Source organism: Monodelphis domestica, chromosome 1, assembly GCF_027887165.1.
Source record: "Monodelphis domestica isolate mMonDom1 chromosome 1, mMonDom1.pri, whole genome shotgun sequence".
Lineage (NCBI taxonomy): Eukaryota > Metazoa > Chordata > Mammalia > Didelphimorphia > Didelphidae > Monodelphis > Monodelphis domestica.
This window is the reverse complement of record NC_077227.1, coordinates 62,447,687-62,463,606: the sequence shown is the minus strand read 5'-3', so window position 1 is coordinate 62,463,606 and position 15,920 is coordinate 62,447,687. Positions and strand designations below refer to the sequence as shown.

The 15,920-nt window shown below is 37.8% G+C and overlaps 1 protein-coding gene across 4 annotated transcripts in view; it reads right to left on the bottom strand.

Annotated features, from left to right (window-relative positions):
• Positions 1 to 11,937, bottom strand: part of LOC103105655 (L-threonine dehydratase catabolic TdcB-like) — a 46,654-nt gene extending 34,717 nt beyond the window's left edge. The window contains exons 1-3 of one of the 4 annotated variants that reach the window (XM_056799870.1): positions 11,746 to 11,937; positions 8,674 to 8,700; positions 2,937 to 3,282 (exon numbers count right to left, since the gene is read on the bottom strand). In XM_056799870.1, coding sequence (XP_056655848.1) covers positions 2,937 to 3,282; positions 8,674 to 8,700; positions 11,746 to 11,936 — 564 coding nt within the window. In that variant the 5' untranslated portion in view covers position 11,937. Of the gene's footprint in view, positions 1 to 2,936; positions 3,283 to 8,673; positions 8,701 to 11,522 lie in introns of all 4 variants that reach the window. The other 3 variants (XM_056799879.1, XM_007478470.2, XM_056799884.1) reach the window with 3 other exon arrangements.
• Positions 11,938 to 15,920: the final 3,983 nt, after the last annotated feature.

Here is a 15,920-nt window from a genome sequence, read left to right as displayed (position 1 = left end):
ATTCTCAGAACTGTGTTCTATTTCCTTCTGAACTTTCTTTATTTCTCTATTATGCTTTAAAAAGCAATTCCCTCTTCCAAGTATAACCATAATAGCAAATAAGTAAAATTAAGCAATGTTTTTCATTCCACATCTTGAGATCATCACTCCTAATGTCAGGAGATAACTAGCACATTTGTTTATCACTGGTCCTTTATAGTCTTTGTTCATCCAATCAGTTCTTAATCCTTCTGATTGATAATTAGTATAATCATCTAGTCCACATCTTTCCATATTCTCCACAAGAATAGAACCAGATAATTTCTTTTTAAAAACAATGCAAATAAGAAATTTTTAGTGAAATTGAAAGCTTCTAAGCAAGAGTCAGATACTTTCTCAAAGGCTTCGCTGAAATCTTGGGGAATAACATCTGTAGCATTTCCCTCACTTACTAATTTAGTAATCCTGTCCAAAAAATTATTTTGACCTGACCTGAATTGTTCTTGATGAAACTATGCTGGCTTTTTTGGAAATATTACTTCTTTTTAATGATCTATGCTTTTCTTAGGAATGGAAATCAAGCCTACTGGTCTATAGTTTGAAGATTCTATTCTAGTCTTTATTAAAAAAAAAATCAAAACATCTTCCCTTCTTCAGTCATGTGATGCCATTCTCATTTTCCATGATCTTTCAAATATTCCCTGTAGTAGTGCAGCAATCACATTTGCCAGTTCTTTAAATAACCAATCTAGTACAGATGATTTTAATTCAGGGATGTTTAGTTACTTTTTTTTTTTACTGTTTATTTATCTTGGATGTAAACTCTTGTAATTTTATTTGTTCTGTCATTTCCAGTGCCACAGTTATTTTCTTCTTGAAAAAAGAAAACAAAAGCCAAATCCAAACCAAATCCCTTTTTTCTATTGTCAATTGTCATCCTTATGTCCATTCCTTCTTAGATCCTCTCTTATCTTTTAACTAAGCCTTAAAAAATTCCTTCACCCTCCTCCCTAGTTGCCTTTGCCAGCCTCAATTCATTCTGAAAGTTAGCTCTCCTAGCATTATTTTTACAGGATTGTGACATGTTCAAATATTTATGCTCAGTCTCCTGGCCTTGCTTCTATCCTCTGTCTATTTCATTTTTTCTCCCCCTCCCCAATTTATTTCTTTTTTTCAGCTACATGTAAAAACAATTTTTGACAATTATTTTCTGACATTTTAGAATCTACGTTTTCTCCCTGTCTCCCTTCCCCTCTATGTATTTTGTTTTAAAATCTAGGTTGGTTGGAGAATTCCCTGTATAGCGAGATATACTGGTCTCTTCAGACAAATATGGCCCTGGTTTCCCTCCTCATAGAAGTGATTCTCTTTCTGTCTCCTATCATTCCTAGGCTGATTCCCTGTAGCATTTTAGCCCATGAGATTCCACCTAGCTTTCTTTTTGAGAGAGTAGAGACTGGTTTTTGTCTTTCTTTGTATCCCCACAATTTACCACAGAGTCTAGCACATAGTGGGCACTTAGTAAATGTTAATTAATTGACTGACTGAATGACATATACTGCTAGAACCTGATTAGTGTAAATAATGAAGTGGTCTCATGTAGAAAATTCAAGCTATTCAAAGTTATAATTGTATAAAATAGGGCCATTGGTTCTAACTCAATGAAAATATTCATTAAATAATTAGACCTACTTGAGCATAGTCACACTAATTTGGACTTAACAATAGATCCTGAAATCATTAGAATAGAGATAATAATTGAACTGGGAATGGATGCAATTACCAAGTAAGATAGTACAAAGAGAAAAGAGAAGAGAGCCAAGGATAGAACTTTGGATAGAACCATGACATGAACAAAGATCCAACAAAAGAGACTGAGAAGGCAGGAGAAACAGCCAGGATAGGAAACAAAAGAGATTAGTGTCATGAAAACCCATAGAGAAGAAAGTATCTAGAAGGTGATCAATAAGGTCAATTAGCTCAGAGGTCAAGAAGGATGAGTACTGAGAAAAGGTCATTCAATTAGATCATTAGTAACTTGGGAGAGAGCAATTCCAGTTGACTGATGAGGTTGGAAGCCATATTGTATAGGGTTAAGAAGAGAATGTGAGGAGATACCTGATATAGCCCTCTTCCAAAGAGTTGAGATGAAAAGGGGGAAAAGCTATATAGGATAATAATTATTAGTAATACTAGTGCAGCAACATCAGGGATAAACTCCTCAACTGACACTTGAATTACTAAGTTGGTTGCTGGAAGAGGTTGACTGTTAGTTTCTGCAGAGTTCTAGGAGTCACCACTGTATCTCTTTTTTGAGTTGCTAATAGAGGATGACTGTTTCCCTCTAAGAAGCAGTTTTTTAAACATTTATTACATGGATCCTTTTGACAGTCTGATGAGTCCTAAGGATCCTTTTTCAGAATACAAATACTATTTTTAAAAATGCATAAAATAAAATACATAGAGATGCAAAGAAAACCAATTATAAGGTATACAATTTTTTTTCAAACTTCAGAGACCCCAAATTAAGAACCCTCTGAGAATATATTCCTTCCTTTTCCCTATAGATCTGGCCATCTATAGATCCCTGGCATCTGCATAGTTGTTTACATATTGTTTCCTTCATAAGAATGTGAGTTCCTGGAGGGGGTACCTGTGTTTTTGTCTTTCTTTGCATCTCCAGCACTTAGCACAGAGCTTCAGCCATAGTAAGTGCCTAATAAATGCTTTTTGATTCAGTGACTGACTGCCCTAGTACATTTTCTGGGCTCCAAATAGCCTGTAAATTGGAGAAATTAATTTTAATCATTATAGTACCTCACATAAGACTAGCATCCCATTTTATCCTCACAACAACATTGTTATAGTAGGTACAGTATTGTTACCTACACTTTAGTAAAGAAAGCACTTTGGCCTGAGAAGTTCTGTCTTGACCAAAGTCTTATTTCATACTGTACCGTGCATGGAGTTATCTGGACTCCCCTCTGGATCTGGATGGCTGCTCTGTTAATATCTTCCAATCGAATCAACTTGGAGCTGGATGGTTGACGATGGGTCCTGCCTTTGGATGGCCCGACTGGGCTTGGGGAATCATTGAGCAGCTCTACTCTATGCTCCCGCACTTTTATCTCCCAAGTTTTAGAGCTTCCTTGAAGACCATTCTCTTCTCCATAATCCTTCAACTGTTCAAGCTGGTTAGGTGGTTGGCATCGGCCAAGGCTGCTATTTTCCAAGGGTTCTTGTTCTTTCCCATAGGTGTCCTGGTGGGTAGCAGCTTCAGGTTTCTTTTCTTTATCATTGTTCCTGGAAGGAGAAAGAAGAGGAAGTAAGAGGAGCTTGGTTACCCAAGAAACTATTCCCTATAGATATGTAATTAGTGTACAAATTTCTCAATAAAAGGCATGCCCAGGCTCTCCCATCCTTAAAAAACAAACAAACAAACAAATAAACAATCTATTTTGTTCCAACTCACTCTTCCCTTGCACAGACAAACCTCATTTAAAATAAAAAAAAAACTCTATCTACTTTATTTCCTCTCATTTATGCCTCAGCCCCTTGCTATCTGACTTCCCATTCCATTAGAAGTTCACATTTTAGGATGTTGAATTTGAGATGCTATTTGATTTAAATTTCTCTCTTTTCTTTTTTTTTAATTTTCTTTTTTAAAATTTCTCTCTTTTATTTATCAAATATGATGACCTTTTCTTTTTAAAAAATTTTTAATTTAATTAAATTTTTTATTATTTAATTTTTAATTTAATTTGATTAAAATTTTTTTTTACATTTCTCTCTTTTATTTATCAAATATGATGACCTTTTCTCAGTAATCATCTCTCTGGGCCTCTCTGGGCCATCTGATAGTTTTGACCACCCTTTCCTGGTAGATAATCTCTTTTCTCTGAGTTTTCATGACAGTGTTTTCTTGGCATTTGTTTTATTTATTGGTCTCTTTTTTTTTCTCATTTTTCTTTTCTGAAACACTAATCATACTGTACTCCCTAACTATAGGTGTCATCTATGGCTTTATCTTGGCTCCCCTTTCTCTTTACACTGTCTCAATTGATCATGTCCTCAGCTTCTATAGGTCCAAGTCTCATCTCTGTGTAGGCAACTCTCAAATCTTATTAATTCAGCCCCATTATCTCCTTAGAAATCTGAGATCACCATCTGCCTACTGGACACTTCCATTTGGATGTCCTTTGGTAGCATCTCAAATTCAACAAGCTCAAAGCTGAACTTACAACTCTCTCCTACCTTTCTTTTTATGCCACTCATCTTTCAAAAAAAAAAAAAAGAAAACAACTTTTACTGCATATTATCAGTGCTCTGCAATATAACTTATTTTACACGAATCAGTATGAGATGACAAGATTTTGACAGAGATTCTTTAATCCTCTTTTCATTACTGAAACCACATATCACATGAGTTATCAAGTTAATCTTTAATGGCTAATCCATTTGTTCACATCTAGCCTTAATTATATTCTAACCATTAAAATTTTTTTAACATTCTTTTCTTTTTAAATGATGAGTTCCAGATTCTTTCTCTAACTCTCTCCCTGTCTCCCACTCTTTGAGAGGGCAGGCAACAGATCAGTTATACAAGGGAAATCGTGCAAAATCCATTTCCATATTGACCATTTTTTTCCAAAGTGAGAAGAATAAAGAATGGGAGGAAAATTATACTTCCCAACTGGCACTCAGAATTCATCAGTTCTCTCTCTGGAGGTGGATTTTTTTTTTCCATCATGAATCTTTTGTCTTGGACCACTGTATAATCAGAGTAGCCAAGTCTTTCATCATTATAACATTATAACATTGCTATATATATAACATTCTATATAACTATATAACACTCACTTCACTCTGCATCAGTTCACCTAAGATTTGAAGTGTTTTTTTAAAAAATCACTTCTCTCTCTCTCTCTCTCTCTCTCTCTCCCCCCCCCCCCCTTTCCCTCCCTCCCTCTCTTCCTTCCTTCCTTTCCTTCCTTCGGTCTTAGAATCAATATGAAGTATTAGTTCAAAGGCATAAAAGTAGTAAAGGCTAGGCAATTGGGTTTAAATGACTTGCCCAGGGTCCCACAGCTCAGAAGTATCTGAGGTCAGATTTGAACCCACAGTCTTCCATATCCAGGTTTGGCTCTGTATCCACTGAGCAATCTAGCTGCCCCCTTTATCATTTCTTACATATAATCCAATAGTATTTCTTCATTATCATATTTCATACCCTGTTCAGTCACTGCCCAATTAATGATCATCTTCTCAACTTTCAATTCTTTGCCACCACAAAAAAACATGTGATATATATATTTTTTTTTTCCTTCCTTACTCTGATGCTCAAAAATTTGATTTGAGGTATTTTTAAAGTTGTCAAAATTGTTTGAAGGGGAATGTTGAGAGAGTTCATATGGGTAGCTGCCTCTAATCTGTAATCTTGGTTTTGTCCCACCCCCTCACTTTTCTTTCAAACTGGCTAAATTCTGTTGAAGGTATCACCATCCTTATAGTCACCCATATTTGAAATCTCAAGGTCATCTTCCATAACATTTCTTAAATCTTTTTCTCCATTCACAGAACTACTATTATAGCTTAAGTTTTTATTATCTCCTATTATTATAACTTTCTTTCTTTCTTTTTTAACCTTTACCTTTTGTCTTGGAATCAATATTGGGTATTGGTTCCAAGGCAGAAGTGCAATAAGGACTAGGCAGTGAGAACTAAATGACTTGCCCAGGGTCACAGAGCTGGGAACTATTTAAGTCTAGATTTGAACCCAGAGTCTCCTCTCTCTAGGCTTGACTCTCAATCCACTGAGTCACCTAGCTGCTCCCTATTCTCTTCTCCCTGCTTTCTAATTAGTTTCTTTGCTTCCTTTCTCTCTCTTATCTAAGTAATGAGAGATTTAGAAGAAAGAATTAGAAAAGGAATTAGACAAGAAAAAGAAAAGGAACTTGAACCAAGATGTTCAGAATCTTGCCCAAGTAACAAGCTCTCTGAAAATTAGAATGGACTAAAAAGAAGCCAGTAACTTCATGAGGCAACAAAAAAATTTAAAACAAACTCAAAAAGTTGAAAAAAAAGGGAAAAAAAGGAAAGGCATTTCATAGTAAAAACAAATTACTTGGAAAACAGATTGAGGAGAAAAACTATTCAAGAATCACTAGACTATTTAAATGGCATGACCAGCCAGAATTCCAGAAGACTAATGATGAAACACATTACCTACCTCCTGATAGAGAGATAAAAAACTCAGAATGAAGAAGAAAAATAACCTTTAGGTCATGGCCAGTATGGAAATTTGTTTTGATTTACTATACATATTCAAGTGGTTAAGAAGGCACATCTGGGCAGATGAGAGAGACAGACAGACAGACAAAGCCAGAGACAGACAGAGACAGAGAGTATAGATTCTAAGGTGGAAGGTAAGGGTTTAAAAAAATTATCAAGGAGGCTTCAGTTATATCTAGAATGCCTTCTGGCTCTCACACCAAGGGCAGGCAGTCTCATATTTCTCCTGTGCCCTCAATGCACCTAGATCTAAGTGATGGAGGTGGCAGTGATAGAAGCGGGACCCTCATGTTCTGGAATCTTGTATCTTTTCCCAATTAGCACTAGTTAAGCATAAATCACAAAATCTGTATTTCTAAACTTTTAATGGATGTGTATTATTAATCATTTCTACTGGTCTTATACTGTTTTGTATTTACCTTAGCTTTGTACTGTTGTGCATTCTTAATGAACTCTGATGGTCTTATAGAATTCTGAAGTTACATTAGTTCTGTACAGTTGTGTATCATCGTCTAGCTGTCTCCCTGAGGGTGAGGGCTCGCTCTGTCTAAATGTGATGATCCAGTCAAGTAATGGAGATGAGAGACACCATGTGCTCAGACCCACATGCATAGGTGTCACACAGTGTTCTGCCATAGCATGGAGGTTCATTTCTTATATAGGGTTTCAAGTACATACTTCTTTGGCACACAATTTACTACATATGTCCAAAGTACTTAAAACAGATGTGTAGCCTAAGGAGATAGTTAACAAAACATTGTTCCTATGGATGAAAGACATAAACAGGGTGATCTAGAATTTAGTTCTCCCCGTCCTAGGAGAATCATTGTTATTTTTGGTCAGCTTTCACAATCAATCACAATTACTTAGGAGATAGGTAACAAAACATTTCATAGCTAAGTACAAGGTTAGAGGGCAATTTAATAACAAACCAGATTTGGAGTTTTTCTCAATTTACAAGTTCTATTTTTCTTATGTTACTTTAAAGCACTTGGCAATGTTGCCTGGTTTCTGTCCATAAACAAAATTCAGTGGAGTGTGTCTGGCTTGTAATGGGAGTGAATGTAACTCTGTGTTTGAATTCTGTGAATGTAATATTTTAGGGTAATAATCTGGGGGGATTAAGGTGTGATATATGTTTATTCTATGTCTTTGCTTTTATATTATTTCTTTTGTGTTGGAGAGAGAACAATAATCATCCATTATTGAAGGAAGTTAAAGAGAAAGAAGTCACAGAGGGGGATTAGTGGGGGCCTCATTCTCTTGGCGCTGCCTTGCAGACCCCATTTCCCCAGACTGTGATCTTGTCAGCTAGTGAGGGTATGATGGCCTCCAGCAATAATCACCTATAGTGGTCTCTTAAGGCTCTGTACCCTCCCTACATACTCCACCTATGTAAGGGCATTGCAGGAAGGTAGAGAGACCTCTGCTATGCTGACAAATGATGGCAAGTGGGACAATGGAGGGCACATAAGACATGTATACTAAGGATTCTGGCAGTCCAAGGGAACCCCTCAAACCTGTGCATGCCCCTTATTCATTTTTTGGTGTCCTTACGTTGTCAGCTCCAAAAGCATACCTCTTCTTGGATTTGGACCTTCCTCCTCTATGTCCATTTTCTAGGCTTTTCTACCTGGCATGCCAGGAGTGAACTCTTCTGGGAAAAGGTAGAGAATTGCATGGAATAGGGGTGACAAGCCCCCCATGCTCCCAATAAATATGCAAATCTTGATCCACAGCTTAGACCATCCCATCAGCCTAGGTTATTTCACCCCAAGTGCTAGGGTACAAGGAAAGTAAAAACCATATATGGTCCCTGCCCTCCAGGAACTCCCATTCCAACATTCTAATGAGGGAGACAAAAACCTCAGTGCCTGTGTTTATGTTCCCAACACTTAGCTCTGTGTCTTACACAAAGTAAATGCTTAATAAATGTATGTATATATGATCTATTTTTTTTCTATATATGTCATATATCTTTCTATCTATCTTTTCTTTCTCTTATCTATCTAATCTATCTCTCTATCTGTTATCTACTTATCTCTAGATTATATATCTAATCCATTTGTTATTTATCTATCCAAGCACCCTCTCTGTTCTCTAGAAAAATCTCTTTGTTATCTATCTATTTGTTATGTATCTCTGTTATATAGCTACCTCTCTATCTGTCAAATCTATTTGTTATCTATCAGTCCAGTCTCTCTACCTGTTATCTAGCAAATCTATTTGCTCTTTATCTATCCAATCAATCTGTTATTTATTGCTCTATTTCTATGCCCTTCCAGATAACTATCTTCTATGTCCTTCACACCCACTCAGTTGGTTTTCAAGGATCTCGCAGTTTTGTTAGTTACCCATATCCATGCACAAGAAGGGATGTCCGTTGTGATTCAAGAAACCTACCTCCTGGAAATCAGCTCCTCAGCATAACTGCAAAAATAGCAAAATGAGATCAGAAATGCACAGTGAGACACACTCCAGGGACTGAGGGGAAAATTTGTCAACTTGCCCCAGGGGAATAAAAGCTAGACCTGCTAAACTGTACAATAGAGTTGTCAGTTTTCATTATTACACTTATTACACTTACCAACAATTTCAGATCCTCTGTGTGTGTGTGTGTGTGTGAGAGAGAGAGAGAGAGAGACAGAGAGAGACAGAGAGACAGGGAGACAGAGACAGAGAGAGAGACAGAGAGAAAGAGAGAGGGGGAGGGAGAGAGACAGAGAAAGAGAGAGAGACAGAGAGACAGAGAGAGAGACAGAGACAGAGAGAGAGACAGGGGGGAGGAGGAGAGGGAGAGAGACAGAGACAGAGAAAGAGAGAGAGACAGAGACAGAGACAGAGAGAGAGAGAGAGAGAAAGAGAGAAAGAGGGGGGGGAGAGGGAGAGAGACAGACAGAGAGACAGAGAGAGAGAGAGAGAGAGAGAGAGAGAGAGAGAGAGAGAGAGAGAGAGAGAGAGAGGGAGAGAGATTGTACTTGATTTAGAAACATTGATATTCCCACTCACAGGGTCTTAGGGGAAACAGAACTCTTGACACACAACATTAGGACAGAAGCAGCTAATGGTTCAGTGGATAGAATGTCAAACTTGTCTGCTTGAGTTTGAATTTGACCTCAGGTATTTACTAGCTGTGTGACCCTGGGCAAATCACTTAATCCTGTTTGCCTCAGTTTCCTCATCTTCAAAATGAGCTGGAAAAGGAAATGGCAGTATTTCTTTCATGGAAACTCCAAATGGGATCATGAAGAGTTGGACACAACGGAACAATATTGTATACAGAGAACCAGCCTTGGGGCTCTGAGACCTTGCTTGCTAGTCATGCCACATCCAAACTTGCAGCAGACTGGTCAAATCACTTAGCATTTCCAAACCTCAGATTCTTCCTCTGTACAATAGGGATAATAATATTTATGCCAGCTACCCCACAGGGGTATTGTAAGGATCAAATTAGATAATGCATATAAAGGCTACAATCATGTGAGTTGCCTCTCTTTGCAATGAGAACTCAGGAAAACTCTTTTGAGCTTTAAATTGTAGATTTTAAGAAATCTCCTTCTGTACGTGCATATGAATTTAAAGGGGATTTAAGAATCGTCCTCGTGGGACTGGACCATCTCCTAAGATGACACAGATATCCTTAATCTAGTCTACCTACCCTGTGAGGACAAAACTTTTAAAATGCATGCCTTAACCAGAGTAAGCTGGTGAATGTTTAACAAAGCACTCTCTGCTAGACACACTTTGAGTTTAATATGCAGTATTAACATTTTTTCCATCACTTTTTTTAACTCTAGAAGAGGTGTCTGCCCAGTGGGTCAAATCCAGCCTAAATCTAGCCTTCTATCTGTTTTTCTTATGGCCAATGAGCTAATAATTTTTGTTTGTTTGTTTACATTTTAAAATAAAGTTTTGTTGGAACCTAAAGCATGTATACCTTAAAATATATTAAAGATTGCATTAGCCTGCCTAATGGAAAATCAGAAACAGGATATTGATGCCAGCAATTTTTATCATTATAAAAATAAATGTAATACATAAAAATATAATATATATATTATATATTTGTGTTTTTGTAAAGTGAAATACTACCTCAAAGTCAAGAAGACCTGGGTTCAAATTTAGCCTGACATTTACTATCTATGAGACCTCCCAGTACCTTCTCTGGTACCCATTTCACAGGGCTATGTTAGAGTGCAAAAAATACAATGTGCACATTTTAAATGTTTAATATGCAAACTTTAAAATTCTATTTAAGAAGGGCAGCTAGGTGACTTAATAGATAGAGAGACAGGTCTGAAAAATGGGAAGTCTTGGGTTCAAATGTGGCCTTGGACACTTCCTATCTGTGCAATCCGGGGCAAGTCACTTAACCCCCATTGCCTAGCCCCTATCTCTCTTCTCCTTTGGAACCCACACTTCATATTGATTCCAAGATGGAAGGTAAGAGTTAAAAAAAGCCCAAACCATCACCTCTAGATAAGAGCCGATTGGTGGTATATAGAGATCACAAAATTTCAGATTTGGAGGGGTCTTCGGAGTCCATCTAGTCCATTCCTTCTGGATGTACCCCAGTCTCAGAGTGATCATCTACTCCACGCTGGGAGTCCTCTAAGAACCAAAAACTCGGCAGAAAAAGCTGGAGGTTATTACAAAGATTTACCCCCCAGCTGGAGAAACACACTTCCTTCCTTCATTGCCACTTGACCTTGCTGGTGAATAGCCTCAGAATCTTGTAGAGTTTGGGGTGTATAAACCCATTATTTTCACAACAATCCTGTGGAACAGGCAGTGTAAATACTATTATTCCCAATTTATAGATGAGGAAACCAAGCATTCAATGACACAGCAAGTAACAGAGCCCAGACAAGGAGCTAGACCTGTTCCAATGCAGGAAAAGGCTAATTGGGACAAAACTGATATGTAGGAGCAATAAAGAAAGCATAGAGTCCCTCTCCCAAGCTTGTGGGCAACCAAGAAAAATAACATGAGATCCCTTTCCCCCTATTGCCCTTTGTCCCCAATCTGGTGTTTCTATGGCTTTAATTACAATATTTCTTGGCTCATAAAAGCCCCAGGAAGTCCCGAATCAAGACTGGGTGATGTCCCATAGTGGGCATTCCCAAAAGCCAGGCCACTGACAGTTTCCTGGGGTGACAGTTTGCATCCATCATTCTCCCCTTCCCACCCCTACAAACCCATCCCCTATCACACCTCCCCTGTCCAAAGTAAGGTAAAAGCTGTAGCATTACCTAAACAAAACAACAGCCACATAGACAAAGAGTTGAAGCAGGAACTTAACCCCAGCGGTGTAAGGAGGCAACCAGGGTGACCAGATTTCTGGGCGGTCGGTTCCCCTGGGTCTATTGGGTCTGTTCCTAACTGGGGGACGATCCATGAGACCCTAAAGGAAGTCAGAGGTGGGCAGGGGTGGACCCAATTCTAGTTCTAACTTAGATCCCAGCGTTCTCCAACCTTGGCCAGAAAAGGTCATAGTCTTCTTCGCCTCCAAAGGGAGCCCCAGAAGTTCGGTCCAGTGGTTCCTTCAAGTAAAGCAACCGGGCCACAAAATTCATAGTTCTGAATGCTTTCCTGTCCTCCCCACTCAGCACCAGCCCCTGTCCTTTGCTAAAGCCTCCCAGAGAGCCAGCTGACCTCCAGCACATGTCCTGGGTGACTCCAGGAGTATTTGCTGCTATTTAAAGAGCTTACTTCACTGGCCCAGGCTGTCCCCTTTGGTTTGAGGATTAGCAGTCCTCAGAGAGTTAGGGCTTTAGATATTTACAGCTTAGCCTTCAGTCTTGGAAGTCTGGGAGCAGAGAGGGGAAAGAAGGGGAATTTTTCATGTGAAAATGACAAAGGAGGACCCAGAGCATCCTTAAGGAAAAGGGTAGGCTTTAAAGCTGGAAGGGTTGGTTTTTGTTTTTGTTTTTTTAACCCTTACTTTTTGGTAACAATTTTATTATATATATATATTATATATTCAAAAGAAAAAATTCTTTGTAACAATTTTAAGACAGAAGGCAAACAAGTGACTTGCCCAGGGTCACACAGCTAGAAAATATTTAAGGTCAGATAGGGATCATATAATCTTTAAAAACAATGACAAAAAATCCTTACTTTTTGTCTTAGAATCAATATTAAATATTGGTTCCAAGGGAGAAGAGCAATAGGGCTAGGCAATGGGGGTTAAGGGACTTGCCCAGGGTCACATAGTTAGAAAGTGTCTCAGATCAGATAGGAATCAAATAAGCTTTTTTTTTTTTTAAACCCTTCCCTGTTGTCTTAGAATTAATATTAAGTATTGGTTCCAAGGCAGAAGAAAGGTAAAAGCTAGGCATTGGTGGTTAAGGAACTTGCCCAGAGTCACACAGCTGAGGCCAAATTTGAACTGAGATCTCCCATCTCCAGATCTGGTTCCCAATTCACTGAGCCATACAGCTCCTCCTAGAATCCTATAATCTTGATACAGACAGTATAGTGGAAAGAATGAAAACATCCAGATACTACTTGTTAATTGTGTGACTTCAAATAAATTACCCCCCTCTCTCAACTTCAGTTTTCTCCTTTGTAAACTATGTTATGTCTCCAGAGCTTTATTACAATTCTCTGGGGCAACACACAGATATTATTCCCATTTGACTTGTAAAAAAAACTGAGGTCCAGGGAGATAAAGAGATTTTCTTAAAATCACCCAGATAACAAGCTTTAACTTTTAACTTTACTTTGTTTATTTTTCATGTTCTTACCATCTTTGCTAGTCAATCAATCTTCAACAAGAATTTACTAAGGATAAGGAATACAAAGAAAAGCCAAAAAGAAAAGTCCCAAAGTCCCTGCCTTCGAGACATTTGCATTCTGATGAAAGAGATAACAGAAGAGATTATATTATATAGATTTTACCCACTAAATCTCATGAGCTTGCATCCTGCCTCATTGGTCTCATTATTTCAAGAAAGCTTTTCTTTACCTCCTATTCTGCAACTTTTTAATAACCTTAAAAGGTCTCCACCCATTCCTCTCTCTTTTCCCCCTGAAACTATGACTGCTTTAATTCAGCCTTTGTTCCAATCAATCTATTCCTGTTTGTCACCATTTTCCATCAGCAGCAGCTGGATGCTGGAATAGACCCAGCTAGACCTGAGTTCAAATCTTTCTTTAGATACTACTTAGCTGTGTGCCCCTGGGCAAATCACTAAACCACTGCCTGCCTCAGTTTCCTCATCTGTAAATTGGGGATTAAGAATACCTATCTCTCAGTGTGGATGTGAGGCTCAAATGAGATAGTTTGTAAAGGCAGTCAGTCATGACTATTTATCAAGTGCTTATTTTGTGTGAGGCACTATGCTTAAGGTGATATAAAAATGCTATTTATTATTTTTTTAAAATGCTAGCACTTATTATCCTTGTAATCATTCTCTCTTAGTACAGAAACTCCATTGAGGAAAGAAACTCTCCCTGGTTTTGCATTTCTTATCATCTGAATTTAGCACAAGACTAAACCTGCTTTTTCATTCATTCATTCATTCATAGCCTGGACCTTTCCTGTCTTTCTGATCATCTTGTACATTTCCCTCTGTACACTCTATGACCTATTTTCTAGTTTTCATACATTAACATCTCTCTCTTCTCTCTTGTCTTTTTTTTAAACAATATATTATTACCCCATTACATGTAAAAATAATTTTTAACATTAAGTTTTTAAAGTGTTGAGTTCCAAATTCTGTCCTTTCTTCTGATCCTCTCTTCCTCCATGCCCTACCTTCTCCCTGAAATGGTAAGAAAACTCGTATAGATTTTACATATGTAATCATGTAAATCATTTCCCAATATTAGTCATTTGTGGGAGAGATATCAAATGAAAAAAAAAGAAGAAAGAAAAGAAAGTATATTTCAGTCTGCATTCAGACACCACCAGTTCTTTCTTGAAGAGGAGAAGGTATTTTTCATTATGAGTCTCTGGGACTGTTTTGGATCACTGCAATTCTGAGTATAATTAGGACATTCACAGTAGTTCTTCAAGAAGTATTGCTGTCACTGTGAACAATGTACCTCTGGTTCTGCACATTTCACTTTGCATTAGTTCATGTAAGTCCAGATTTTTCTGAAATCATACTGCTTCTCATTTCTTACAGCACAATAGATTTCATATTTCATATTCATATAACTCTCATATGCCATGACTTGTTTTGTCATCTCTCAATTATTGGACAACCCCTTAATTTCTTATTCTTTGCTTCCACAAAAAAGAGCTGCAGCAAATATTTTTTTAATGAATAGGTCTTTTCCCCTTTAAAAAAAAATCTCTTTGGGATACAGATCAGATCTAGAATATTAGATGGATCAAAGGGTATGAACAATTTTAAAGTCTCTTGAGCATAGTTCCAAATTGTTCTCCAGAATGGTTGGATCAGATCACAACTCCACCAAAGGTGTATCAATATCCCAATTTTCCCTGCATCCCCTCCAACATTTATCATTTTCCTTTTCTGTCATATTATCCAATCTGATAGGTGTGGGGTGATACTGCAGAATTGTTGTAATTTGCATCTCTCTAATTGGGAGTGATTAAGGGCATTTTTTCATGTAACTATAGATGACTTTGATTTCATCCTCTGAAAACTGCCTGTTCACATCTTTTGACTATTTATCAACTGGAGAATGATTTTTATTTTTATAAAATTGACTTACTTCTACATATTTGAGAAATTAGTCCTTTACCAGTCTCTCCTGTCTTTGTATCTTTTTACTGGCTCTTTCTCCATCCTTGGAATGCTCTCCCTTTTCATCTGACTTATTTAGGATTGCTGGGTTCCTGAGTCTCTCTATCTTGCTTAGGCTGGATGTATATTCATCACTTCTAACACCTCCGCTGTCAGAGCTTGCCCAACTCTTTCCAGGGCTTCTCATCTACCCCTGGCAGGCATCCACCTTTCAGCCAGTTTACCTGCAACTCCAAGAAGCTGTAGCATGGACAGCAGCCATATTCTGGTAAAACTGTCTCAGCAGATGAGCTAAAGCTGGTGGAGGATAACTAATGAACCTCCCACTTGTAGGTGACTTAAGGGGTGTTGACCCCAAGCACATGAAGACTTCTAGTGGCAGAATGGGCAGATCTGTGAAGTGCTTTGAAGACTTCTAGGTCATTCACTGCATCTTGACTCATCACCTATTGCCCTGACTTTTGTCTTGCCAAGAGATTTTGATGACTGGAAGAAGAGCTTACATTTTTTTTGAAACTTTTTTTATTCACCAAACTTTAAAGAGTTTTAAAGATCAGCTTCTATATCCATATCTTATTTAAAAAAAAAAACACCCTAGAAAATATGGTGATTTTTCTCTCTGTGTCTTGTGAAAAAAGAGTAAAGCAGCTCTGGCAATTTCGCCAATGATTTAAAAAATATTGTAGTTTTTGCTTTTGCCTCCTTATTTTTTTTATTGATTAAGAAAACTTTTCCATGGTTACATGAAACACATTCTTTCCCTCCCCTCCTCCCACCCTCTCCCATAGCCAGTACTCAATTCCACTGGGTTTTACATGTGTCCTTGATCAAGACTTATTTCCATATTATTGATATTTGCACCAGGGTGATCATTTAGAGTCTACATCCCCAATCTTATCCCCATTGAATCATGTGATGAAGCAGTTG